General features: G+C 44.5%; 1 protein-coding gene across 1 annotated transcript; it reads right to left on the bottom strand.

Annotated features, from left to right (window-relative positions):
- Positions 1-4871: 4871 nt before the first annotated feature.
- ATP6V1G1 (ATPase H+ transporting V1 subunit G1) lies at positions 4872-12422 on the bottom strand. The gene is made up of 3 exons (XM_007178144.2): positions 12240-12422; positions 8541-8641; positions 4872-5743 (listed from the first exon to the last, which is right to left on the bottom strand). The coding sequence occupies exons 1-3, from the start codon at positions 12319-12321 to the stop codon at positions 5570-5572; spliced, it is 357 nt and encodes a 118-aa protein (XP_007178206.1). The 5' UTR covers positions 12322-12422; the 3' UTR covers positions 4872-5569.
- Between the last annotated feature and the right edge of the window lie 256 nt (positions 12423-12678).

Below are 12678 nucleotides of genomic sequence, written 5' to 3'. Positions count from 1 at the left end.
CCCCACTCGCCGCAACTAGAGAAAGCCCTTGCGCAGCAACGAAGACCCAACGCAGCGATAAATACATTTTTTTTTTTTAAATTTTATTTATTTATTTATTTATTTATTTATTTTTGGCTGTGCTGGGTCTTCGGTTCGTGCGAGGGCTTTCTCTAGTTGCGGCAAGTGGGGGCCACTCTTCATCGCGGTGCGGGGACCGCTCTTCATCGCGGTGCGCGGGCCTTTCACTATCGCGGCCCCTCCCGTTGCGGGGCACAGGCTCCAGACGCGCAGGCTCAGCAGCTGTGGCTCACGGGCCCAGCTGCTCCGTGGCATGTGGGATCTTCCCAGACCAGGGCTCGAACCCGTGTCTCCTGCATTAGCAGGCAGATTCTCAACCACTGCGCCACCAGGGAAGCCCGATAAATACATTTAAAAAACGAAAAAAGTGAACTGCATTTCTGGGCAGTTCTTTCGCATCTCCGAAAATACAGCAAATGGCAAGGCCTAGCACTATGGCGTGAGGGAATGGGGGCTCCATGGAGAATGGAGAAAGATGAATGAAATCTGATAAAAGGAGAGTAATACCTAGTAAAGTCCACTGGAAAGCAGTCTTCAGTGGCGCTATCTTGATGGATTCACAAGGCTCTCTGTGGTAGGCCCAAGCCCCTCCCCACCCCCCAGCCTACCCTGTACTCATCTTTACCCACTGTCCCCCAACCTCTGAAAACCCTAAGCTCCAAGAGCACAGACCATCTCTCAGTTCCTCCTACACCTGTGCTCTCTCTCACTTCCAGTTCTCAGTGGTTACCATCCTTCTCCATCTGGAAGGTAACCCTCAAACCTCGTCCTCACCTCATTGCCCAGGTAACTGACACATTCTCAGGTCTCAGCTGAAAGGGCCCTTCTTCTAGGAGCCCTCTCCTGTCCTGAGCCCAGGCCAGTCCCCCATTCTCACAGTTACGCTTCCTTAACCTATGGCCACACCTAGTACTTGCTATGGTCATTGTTCAGTGTCCCCTTTCCCAAAAGGAGAATAAACCTTTGGGGCACAGGGCTGTTTCTCCCCATGCTCAGAGCTGGCCCCCAGCTATTGTTACACACATCTGAATTAGTGAATGAATAGCTATGAATGAAATTATCAGGGCCTCAACTACAGATAAATCCAAATAACCACAAACCCCAGCCAAAGCCACACTTACTCAGCATTTGCCCCTTCGTCCTGTCATGTTTGCAAGGGTTACAGGCCCATGTCTGAGGGCTAGCTGCCAACTAGCTGGCAACCTTGGTGAAGCAAGAGGGAAAGACCTGCTTCCTGGCCTGGAAGAATCTTCATGTGTGGCAGCAGACGGGACAGGAGAGAGCCTCAGAACCATGGGATGAGTAAGTGAAAAGGCAAAGATCAGAAATTAGATCTTGTTTTTTGGAACTCGTCTGCCAGTTGTAGAGTCACTCACTTTCTCTTTTAGAAACACACTGCTTGAAACATTGCCATGGCCTGAACAAACTGAACTAAATCATACAGCAACCCAGGCTGGAAAGTCAGGCAGACCTGGGTTCAAATCTAGGCTTGGCCACTAATTAGAGCCATCTTAAAAAGTATTTCCAAAAGCACATCCCACAGTACGTTCCACTGCTCCTGGCTCCATTACGCTGATTCGAAATCCTGGGAGTCACATCACACAGTGAGCACTCCCCTGTAAGATATGCACGTGAGAGCTGGGCCCTAGACACACCACTGTCCTTGGCAGGAAATGTGCAGGGAGTTAGACAAGTCACATGCTATTTGTCAGGAAACTGGGTCAAAACCAGCAGAAATACTTTGGTTTTTTAAAATTTATTTTTATTTATTTTTGGCCACGCTGTGCAGCTTGCGGAATCTTAGATCCCCAACCTGGGATCGATCCCAGGGCCCCTACAGTGGAAGCTCGGAGTCCTAACCACTAGACGGCCAGGGAATTCCCTGGTGCAAGTTTTTAGTGGTCTGGATAGAAGATCAAACCAGTCACAATATTCCCTAAAACCAAAGCCTAATCCAGGGCAAGGCCTTAACTCTGTACAATTCTGTGAAGGCTGAGAGAGGTGAGGAAGCTGCAGAAGAAAAGTTTGAAGCTAGTGGAGATGGGTTCATGAGGTTTAAGGAAGGAAGCCATCTCCATAATTCAGTATTTGTTGATGTAGAAGCTGCAGCAAGTTACCCAGAAGATCCAGCTAAGATAATGAACGAAGGTGGCTACACTAAACAACAGGTTTTCAATGTAGACAAAACAGTCTTATGTTGGAAGAAGACGCCATCTAGGACTTTCACAACTAGAGAGAAGTCAGTGCCTGGCTTCAAAGCTTCAAAGGACAGTCTCTCTTATTAGGGGCTAAAGCAGCTGGTGACTTGAAGTTGAAGCCAATTGTTCATCGACCACTCTGAAAATCCTAGGGCCCTGAAGGACTGTGCTACATCTACTCTGCCTGTGCTCTAGAAATAGAACAACAAAGCCTGGATGACAGCACATTTGTTTACAACATGGTTTACTGAACATTTGAAACCCACTGTTGAGACCCACTACTCAGGAAAAAAGATGCCTTTCAAAATATTATTGCTCGTGAACAATGCACGTGGTCACTAGCTGGCATGGAGAAAGCTACTGTTGGCAATTAAAGCAGAGAGATTTTTTACTCACCAAATAACCAGAGGATCTGCCTTATTTCTTAGCCTCCCTTGCAGTCAGGTTGGCTCATGTGACGCACGAGGGTCAATGAGCTTAGAACAAGTGTCATTTATTTCAGGACGTAAGCATAGACGAGCTGGTGCACGTTTGCCAACTTTTTCTTTCCTTGCCTCTGGAATCATGGGAACCATGTGCTAAAATGGTAGAGCCACAAAGTGGAAGTGATCTGAATCACTGCAGCACCACATGGAGAACAGCTGCCTTGGTCACCCAACACGTATCAAACATTTTAAGAAATCTTTGTTGTATTAAGCCACTGAGACTTCAGAGTATATCCTATACCAACAAATAAGAGCTATTATTAGACATATAATCAAGGATGATTAGGATGAGAAAACAACCAAATTTTACAAAATTAGGAAACATTTTTTGAGTACCTAGAATGTTCCAGGGATCGTGTGGTACTTTCAATAATTTTGTTGTTGCTTTAACAGTGGTTGTCAACTGGGTGGTTTTGGTCCCCAGGGAACATTTGACCACATCTGGGGACATTTTTGGTTGTCACAACTTACGGGGTACTATTGACATCCAGTGGGTAGAGGTCAAGGACACTGCTGACCGTGGTCTGGATACACTTAGCAATACCAGGAGTAGAGTCCTAACAAACCCAGGTATAGTTTGGGACATATTAGGATCGAGATGCTTATTAGATAACTAAATGAAAATATCAAATAAGCAATCTGAGAATTCTAGAGTTCAGGAGAGTTGGAGATATAAATTTGGGTCTTCAATATAGATGGTATCAAAGCCATGAAATGTAGATGGTCTCAAAAGGGGATGAAGAAACATCCAAGAACAAAACCACAGGAAAAGATGGGGAGGAGCCAGCAAGAGACTGGAGAGGCAAGGCAGCTCATGGCTGCAGAAGGGAGGCTGAGAAAGTGGCTCAAGAAGGAACAGCCGATCCTGCCCAATGATACTGAAGGTCAAGCAGGCAGAGGATTGGACGCCAACTTGGTCATCATTGCTGACCCGGACGAGCAGTTTCAATGGCATGGCAAGCCTGACTGGAGTGCTTGAACAGTAAAAAATGGAAAAGCTCGTATAGAAAATTCTTATGAGGAATTCTGTAAGAGGGAACAGCAACTAGAGACGGAAGTGGCCTGAGATCCACCCATCCTCAGTCACATAAAAGATACAATTCTTTAAAAGGCCATCTAATTCCCCCGTAGTTTCAGCACGATGTTCTTTCAATCGTTTCTATGTACCAGAAATTATCTTGCAGCTGAAGACTTTCAGCTTCTAGTGGGTCAGAGGGCATTTTTTTAAAAAAATATAATTTATTTATTTTTGGCTGCATTGGGTCCTCATTGCTGCGTGGGCTTTCTCTAGTTGTGGCGAGCGGGGGCTACTCTTCGTTGCGGTGCATGGGCTTCTCGTTGTGGTGGCTTCGCTTGCTGCAGAGCATGGGCTCCAGGCACGTGGGCTTCAGTAGTTGTAGCAGGCAGACTCTAGAGCGCAGGCTCAGTAGCTCCGTGGCACGTGGGATCTTCCCAGACCAGGGTTCGAACCCGTGTCCCCTGCATTGGCAAGTGGATTCTTAACCACTGCGCCACCAGGGAAGCTCAGAGGGCATTTAATTCTTAAGTGCTAGAGTGAAGTTACTAATAGGTACTGCACTGAGCATTTAGCCCACCAGGAAGGAAATATGCTTGATAACCCATCCAAGGCTGCCCCAGGACAGGGTGCTCTAGAGAAAAAGCAAACTTCAGATCTACTAGTTGCTTGCTGTTTTTTTTGTGTGTGTGTTTTTTAAAATTTTTTGGCTGCAATGAGTCTTCGTTGCAGCGAGCAGGCTCCAGAGCACACAGGCTCAGTAGCTGCGGAGCGAGGGCTGAGTTGCTCCGCAGCATGTGGGATCTTAGTTTCCTGACCAGGGATCGAACCCTCCTTGTCCCCTGCATTGGAAGGTGGATTCTTAACCACTGGACCACCAGGGAAGTCCCCTGCTTGATGTTTTTCGAAACAGTTGTTGGGTGAAATCACAAGTGATTTCCTTCCTGCTAAGATACGTACCATGAATATTTTCTAAGTATGTATGTTAATGTGTGTGATACATGTGCTAATTTAATTTCCTTAGTGAAATTCTGCAGAACATCTGGGTCAAAGTGCATTTTGCATTATCAAAGAGGAAAAAGCAGAGGGGAAAAATATGCATGACAGAGTCTAGACTTTTAAATGATTATTAGTACACTATCGGTACCCCAAGTAGTGACATGTAACAAGTTCTTGAATTCTATCCTCTAGTAGTTTTAAACAAGAGAAACCAAAAGCAGCCCAATACTAGTACCCATCGTTCTAACTCTTAGCCGGAAAGGACTATTTTAAGGCTGGCTGTTCACATAGGTTACAAGTAACTATTTACTACTTTTTCATAGATAAAGCCCCTGACCTTCAAGAAAGATTTAGGGAAAAAAAAAAATTTAATCCCTTTCTTTCTTAAGAAAATTGTTTTTTTTTAAACTATATCTAAGGTCATAGGAAGGAACCTTCATGATCTAACTTTTGAACAAGTAGAGTTGCAACATAAAGCTATGACTTAAAATTAAAGAAAAACAAAACTATGTCTAAGAAAGAAAACGTCAGTGTTCATAATATGCCACTTGAGCGAAAAGGCATAGGAAAACAGACAACATATACCCATTAAGTTTCTAAGAAATATGAGGTAAAAAGATAAAATCTTTGGATAGGCTATAAGTTTGTACAAAGAAGCTACAACTGCTATTCTGCAAAAAGTGAAGGGACCTACTATATAATATACAGAAATAATTTAATGCCTTTTCACAAGAATATAACCCAAGCCTTGCTAAAGCCTCATACTCTATGAAGGCATCTAAAATGCCAATCCACGGCACAGCGCTCTTCCCTTATCCGTTTATGCGGTAATTCTCGTGGATTTCTGGCCGGATGTCACAGACAAAGGCCAAGAGGTTATCCAGGACTTCATCCCTGTTCTGCCGGAAGTAGGTCTGAAGGATGGTCATCTTCTCCTGGGTGTCCTTCTCCACTTCAGTGCTGCAACTGCCGTGGGATCCCAGAGCCTGGAGTCGGGGAGCAATGACAGAGGGAACGTCAGGACGATGCTCCGGCTGGGCAGGAAAAACATTTAATAAGCAACTTTCTGACTTTTGAAGAAACCCAGTCTCATAATGAATATAAATAATCAGCAGTGTGACTGAAGAGCGTGAGAGAAGTCAGGGTTCCCGTGGTTATTGGGAGAAGTTGATACAATCACTTGGGTGGCCGACCTTTCAACATCTATCAAAAGGTAAACAAACTGCAGAGCATATCCACTGCCAGGAAATTATCCCGGAGAATGACACAGTCACATCCCTCTACAGTCTAACGTGCAGCCTTAACCAGAGACTGGAATGAACCTAAAGACCTAACAACTGAGGCCTGGTGGTTAGTAATACGTCTCCTTGTGCGGTTTTAAAGGGGGTAGATACATGGTGGGGTTTTTAAAAAAAAAAAAAAAAAAAAGCTCTTAAAAAATAACAAACACAAGGGCAATACAATTTAGGAGGAATATACAGTTTCACCATTACTGGTTAATGTTTTAGCTCGTAAGTTCAACAGTGGTTTCACCAGTATTAAGAATACATGACATCTGTTCTTTCAAATAGAAATATTCTACAAGAATACACAAGAAACTGTTAACAGTGGTTATCTCTAAAGAGGACTGTGGGTCTGGGTGAGAGGGAAACTATCCCCTCATTGTTGCCCCATTTTATTGCTTGAAATTCTTAGTGCATGGCTGCCTCACCTCTTCAGTTTCCGTTTACAACTTAACACACACTGATGGACAAATTTTCTTTTACTGTCCACTGTCTTATCATTGTTAACTGTTATGCCTGCTTTATTAGAATGTGACCTATCAGGTTCTTAAGGCATCGCTTTTTTGTGCCTGACTCTTTTCATCACCTCAACTGCTGTCGCCTCATTATGAAGTTTTACAACTATATCCTTTCACATTTGTGTAACACATCAGTTTACAGAGCATTCTCTCATGTGACCTGTTACCTATTCCTCCATAACCTATGAGGAGGCTATCACTCCCCTGTCTACAGTTGAGGAAACCAGGGCTCAAAGAGGTCCAAGTGAACTGGCAAAGATTCAAACCTAGGGCTCTTCATACTATCACTGTTCATATTACAGGAATACCCTGGAGCATTTCATAATAGTTGGCTCAGCTGCTACCTCCATTCTATGATTATGTAAACTATATGCCAAGCCCAAAGCCCCAGAATTTGTTTCAAAAGTGAAGAGATTACAATGAAACACTGCTAGAAAAATTCAGAGCTCATGCTTATAGTGCAACACCGAGACTGTCTCTATAAGCAACCGCAGCATGATACAAAAATAAGATGACAAGATGGCTGCCCTGTCCAGAGTATTTCTACACTGTCTTGTGGGCAGTCGGACAACTTACAGCACCAATCTGCCCTGGCTCACGAATCAGAGACCCATTTTTTTTTTTTTTTTAAAGTAAGCGGTACCTTATTTTATTTTATTTATTTATTTATTTATTTTTGGCTGTGTTGGGTCTTCGTTTCTGTGCGAGGGTTTTCTCTAGTTGTGGCAAGTGGGGGCCACTCTTCATCGCGGTGCGCGGGCCTATCACTATCGCGGCCTCTCTTGTTGCGGAGCACAGGCTCCAGATGCGCAGGCTCAGTAGTTGTGGCGCACAGGCTTAGCTGCTCCGCGGCATGTGGGATCCTCCCAGACCAGGGCTTGAACCCGTGTCCCCTGCATTGGCAGGCAGATTCTCAACCACTGCGCCACCAGGGAAGCCCCCAGAGACCCATTTTAAGTCTGAATAGTACTGTCACCGCCCAGTGGCCCAGTGCAAAGATGGACGAAACTTTTCCTACTTAATGCTAACAGGGAGGCATGAGCCTTTAATCACTGGACTTGGACCTGGGAGGGTGTGTACCTGGAACTAGTGGAGGCCACAATGTATCAATAGAACTAGAGAATGAAAACCACAAAACCAAAGGCAGAGATAAGAAATGGAAATAGTCCTGAGAGCATTATTTAAGCTCCTCGATCAAAACAACCTTAGCCTTTACCTGGGTTTCCAATCATACAGGTCAATAAATTCCATTTTGCTTAAACCAGTTTGAACTGTTTTCTGCTGCCTGTATCCAAGAGTCCTGATAGAGGTTCTTTTCTCTACGAAGCCTCCTCCATCCTTTCCCTTTTCCAGAATTTTCCCTACTTTCTCCGTACTTTCTGTATCTGTTTTTGTACTATTATTACATGCATCTTACACATTGTGGTCTAGCCTATACTACTGATAAGTGACTCTACTAAAGTGGGGCTCCACGTGATTTATGTTTATGACCATTACAGCCCTCTTCAGTTGTCGGTTTGCATGACTTACATTTTACTACTAAGTGTCCCTGACCCCCAGACATTTTATTACTAAGTGTCCCTGACCACCAGACTGTACGCTCAACTCCATGAGGGCCATGTCTATTTCTGTTCACAGCTGATCCTCTAGCATCTGGCACACATTAACTGTTCAAAAGATATTTAATAATATCTATATTCAATATATATATTAAATAACATATCTCTATAAAATTATCTATATTTAATATCTAATTATATCTATTAATAATTCAATAATTTAACTGAATAAATGAAGACTAGGATTCAAATGTTAGTTAAAAATTAATCACCTTAAGAGATTCAGCCTAAGCATCCAATAACCAGATTTTCAAACTTCTACCAGAATCAGAATCGCTGAGCTATGCTGGATATTCTGAGAGCCTAAGGGGAAGAAGGAAGCCTTAGGAAACTAAGGCAGTAATGAAAATAAACTGAGCCCACCGCAGCTTCCTTGGCCTTGAACTCCTTCTCCCTCTGCAGGCGGTATTGTTCAATTTCAGCCTGGGCTTCTTCTTTGGCCTGCTTCAGCCTCCGGTTCTTTCCTGTTTTCAAAGGAAGTGGTTAAGAGACAGCAGAAGAGGAAGCAGAGACTGAGATGGTAAATTCTAATAAACAAAGACAAAAGTTTAAAGATACAGTCTCAAGAGACATGCATGGGGAAGAGGGAGAGAGGGAATTCAGAGCTAACTAATAGTACAGGCTCCTGCCTCCTGTACTTTAAACTAGACTGTACTTAATAAGTGACTAGATAAAAAGGACCGCCTTCTATACCTACAGACCGTAAAAATGATGCAAAAAATTTTGGAATGTGTCAGAATACTCTCTCAATCTCAACTACTAAGAACCAACATAAAATGGGCGACATTAGCCACCTGGGGAATTCTTTCTCTTCCTGAGAAGTAAACACCTAAGTATGCTGCTGATTACAATTGGAGCTCGGCTTAGAAGCTTAGCAGGGAGGCTAATACACTCCCAAGGGACATCAACCTAAACTGTAACTAATGAAATAGATGATGTAATATTGGAAACTAAAACCCATGCCTGTGCACAAGGAAATACGTAAAAGTGGTTCTGGGAAGGAATTCTGAATGGGGAGCACTGGACATAAGACTGCATGAGCATCTAAGACGTGAGGAGACACAGGGGCTCTGGTTTTTAGAAGAGCATAGTTTAACATAAAGCTGTAAATATTCTCTAGGTTCTATCAGAGGCTTTATGAAAACAGACCACAAGATCAACCAACAAGTTTCCCTGTTCACCAAACTTCTAAGACACCCAAATGGGATGGTGGGGGAGGGGGGCAGGTCCTAGACAATCAATTGAGGATTTATTTAATTGAGTAAAAGACATCCTGTATCTAAAAGCAAGCTGTTATAATTCATTGTATAGCAACTGCCGAAATCCCAGTCAGCCCATGTAGATGAATGAAACTGAATTTAACCTTCCACCTCCTGATTAACAACAGGATTTTGAACTGGTGATGACCCCATGACATCAATCCTTCACGAGGCTAGTCTAAAACAATCAATAGGTGCCTAAGCCCCACAAGGACTATTTCTCCAAGTATATATTTACTCCAGTACTATTTAGTGCCTACTGTTTAGGGTCTGCTGGAGCCAACTTCTATCCCAATGCCCCACATGCTGTCCTCCTCATCTGCTACATATTCAAAGCCATATTCCAAAGCCAAGGTTCTTTTCCAAACCAACAAATTTTAACATAGCCTGAACATTATGCAGCAGCTCCACGTAATTTCACAATACCACTGTCCTGATCACTCCCAACAACTATGGCTCCCTGAATTAATGACTTAAGGTAAACCATTCTCTGCCTGTCAGCAAACATCTTCAAAGTTCAATTTTGACTGGCTTCTCTGAAAACCAAAAAATATCTGAGGATGAAATCATTTCTTTTAAATCTTGTTTTTTTTTTAATGGGCCTTACATGTGGAGGCATTCTGTTTCACTCCAATGACAAACCACATACAAAATTTTTTAAAAGTTTATGGTCCAAAAAAAAAAAAAAAAGAAAAAAAAAAAAAAAGTTTATGGTCCAAGCAATGATTTCATGAAAAATTGGGGTTGGACCATTTTACCACATCATACACTGCCTCTTCCCAATTCCTAACTGGGTGTGTCAACCATAATCACAGATCAAGAGAGTAACTTCTTCAAATTACAGGTCTTCTCAATACTTCTGTTCCTAACCACTGAAAATTCTGAGGTGTGTATTAGCCATAAACTCACTCCTTTAAAACAAGTTCTTTCAGTCCCTATGTAATAGCTACCTGAGATATACAAGTCCCTGCACCAGGCCTGATGGGATAAAGGAAGATGTATAATATGACCCCAACCTCCAAGGCACTCAGAATCATTCTTACCATATGCCAAGTACCTGTTCTTGCACTTCCCCCAAATATTCTCACATGCTTCCCAACAGATAAAACTTCCGCTGCTGATGAGCCACCACAGGACAAACTCTGAGAAGTCATTCTGGAAATACTGCATCAAGGTCATGATCAGAAATACTCCGTGAGGAACACAGAACTTCCCAGTCACCAGAGCAAGAACAGAAGACTTGTTCCCATCTCCAGCTCCCTCAAAGAAAGCTTTTCTAATGAAATACAGAGTACCACACAACCCTTAATTGAGAAAGTAAAAGAGCCATGCTTGAAATCTACTTGGGTATGGGATAAAGAGTATAAATCCTATTCTGGGGGAAAAAACACCAAGAAATTACTAAGATTAATAGTTTTTGGTATTTTACCCTGGCTATGTTGTTTCCCAGGGTATGGTCATATCATTTTTCTCTGAGCCTCATTTTTCCCATCTGTCAAATAGGAATAGAAACATCTATCTCATCAGATGAGAAACTGAAGATATAAAAGTTAAATTAGACATAGTCCCTATTCTCCAGGAGCTTAGTCTAGTGACTGAGCCATATAAAGAAACAATTTACTGCACAGTGATGACGAGAATACGTACTTGGGGAGGACTCCTAGCCTAGTCTGAGGAGAAAAGATAAAGTCAGGAAAGGCTTCCTGGAAGAACTACTGCCTAAATTTTGATATCTGAAGAAGCCTAAGTGTTAGAGGATGAAGAGTAACCTAGGAAAAGGCTCTTCCAATCAGGAACCAGCTGTGCAAAGGCTTGCAGGTGAAATCAATCAAGGTGCCTTTGAGGAATCACTATGTCTGGAGCGAGTACCTAAAAGGGAGATTAGAGAAGAAAGCCACAGCCTGATGCAAAAGCACCTCCTACACCTTCTTAAGGAATTTAGGCTTTATTCTGCAAGCACTAAACGTTTGTTGACTATAGGGGCGGTGGGGAAGTCATATTTGCAATTGAGAGGTATGACTGACTGCAGTGAGGAGAACCAAATGGAAGAGAGGAGGAAGCCTCCCACTCACCAATCTAGATTCGATACACCTGCTAAGTTCCTCAGCAACCTCACATTTCTCAACTCTAGCCCTCCTCTCACCTGCAATTAATCTACCCCAAATCTGCTTCCTTCACTGGGGCTTTGAATACCTCATTAAAGACCACAGATGTCCCGGGTACTGTGTTTGGCACGTATTAACCGCACTGAAAAAACAAATGTAAGGAATTAACGAATTAGGCTACTACGGGAGCTTCAGAGAACCTGATGCCCTGGACTAAGATACTAGCTGTAGGGATGGAGAAAAAGTGAACAAATAAACCTTGGCAACGGACTAAACATGGCGAACGAGGGAGGGTCTGAGACGTGACAAAAAGGACTGTTTCCAGACTGAGCAAAAGTGTAGATGGTGGCTCCCTACACTGAGACGGAGGACCCCAAGCAGTAAGCGCGAAAGGGGAGAACAACGCGTTCCGTTTGGATAATCCACTTTACACGCCCCCCAGACCCTAAGAAGGACGTCCACTTTGTCTCCACGCCCTACTAGCCTACATTCGCAGCTCTAAGGCGACCTACAAGACTTCCAGAGCCTCGGATCCAGAGACGTGCGAGTCACACAAGCTTCCGCGACTGTAACCAACCCCCCACTCCGCCCCCGGCCCCGTCAGCAGTTTTTCGGGCCTCACCCACCTACCACCTCCCGCGGCCTACCCGCAACTCTTGGACTCGCGCCACGCCTGGCTGCCCCAACCCCAAACTCACGCTTGCGGGCCTCGGACACTTTCTCGGCGGCCCGCTTCTCGGCCTGGAGCAGCTGCTGGATGCCCTGCGACTGACTAGCCATGGCTGCGGCAGCGTCTCCGAGACGCCACAGACAGGCTTAAATCCGCTCGAACTCCCCCTCGGGTCAGCTGACCCAGCCGTCCAAGATCTGCGCCTGCGCCCGCCGCTCCGCCCACCATCACGTGACCTCCGCAACGCCGCGTCAGCTGACTTCACTTGGCGTCTTGTGACTCGGAGGGGAAGAGGCGAGGTGAGGCGGGGTGGGGCGAGGTGGGGTGGGGCGGGGCGAGGCGAGGCGAGGCGGGGCGGGGCGAGGCGGGGCGGGACGGAACGGAGGCGGGAGCTCAGAGCGTCTTGACTGCGCCTGCGCAGGATCTGCTGTTGCTGCCTTCGTTTCTCACACGCAGCTGAAGGCCCT

This window comes from Balaenoptera acutorostrata, chromosome 6 (genome assembly GCF_949987535.1).
Source record: "Balaenoptera acutorostrata chromosome 6, mBalAcu1.1, whole genome shotgun sequence".
In the NCBI taxonomy this organism is placed as follows: domain Eukaryota; kingdom Metazoa; phylum Chordata; class Mammalia; order Artiodactyla; family Balaenopteridae; genus Balaenoptera; species Balaenoptera acutorostrata.
This window is presented reverse-complemented; position numbering and strand designations above follow the sequence as displayed.

Bases quoted from the DNA above. Each gene is read 5' to 3' on its own strand.
- ATP6V1G1 (XM_007178144.2), bottom strand. From the start codon at position 12,321: ATGGCTAGTCAGTCGCAGGGCATCCAGCAGCTGCTCCAGGCCGAGAAG. The intron at 8,642-12,239 runs GTGAGTTTGGGG...CTTTGAAAACAG, and splicing joins AGTGTCCGAGGCCCGCAAGC to GAAAGAACCGGAGGCTGAAG. The intron at 5,744-8,540 runs GTGGGCTCAGTT...CCCCGACTCCAG, and splicing joins TCAAGGCCAAGGAAGCTGCG to GCTCTGGGATCCCACGGCAG.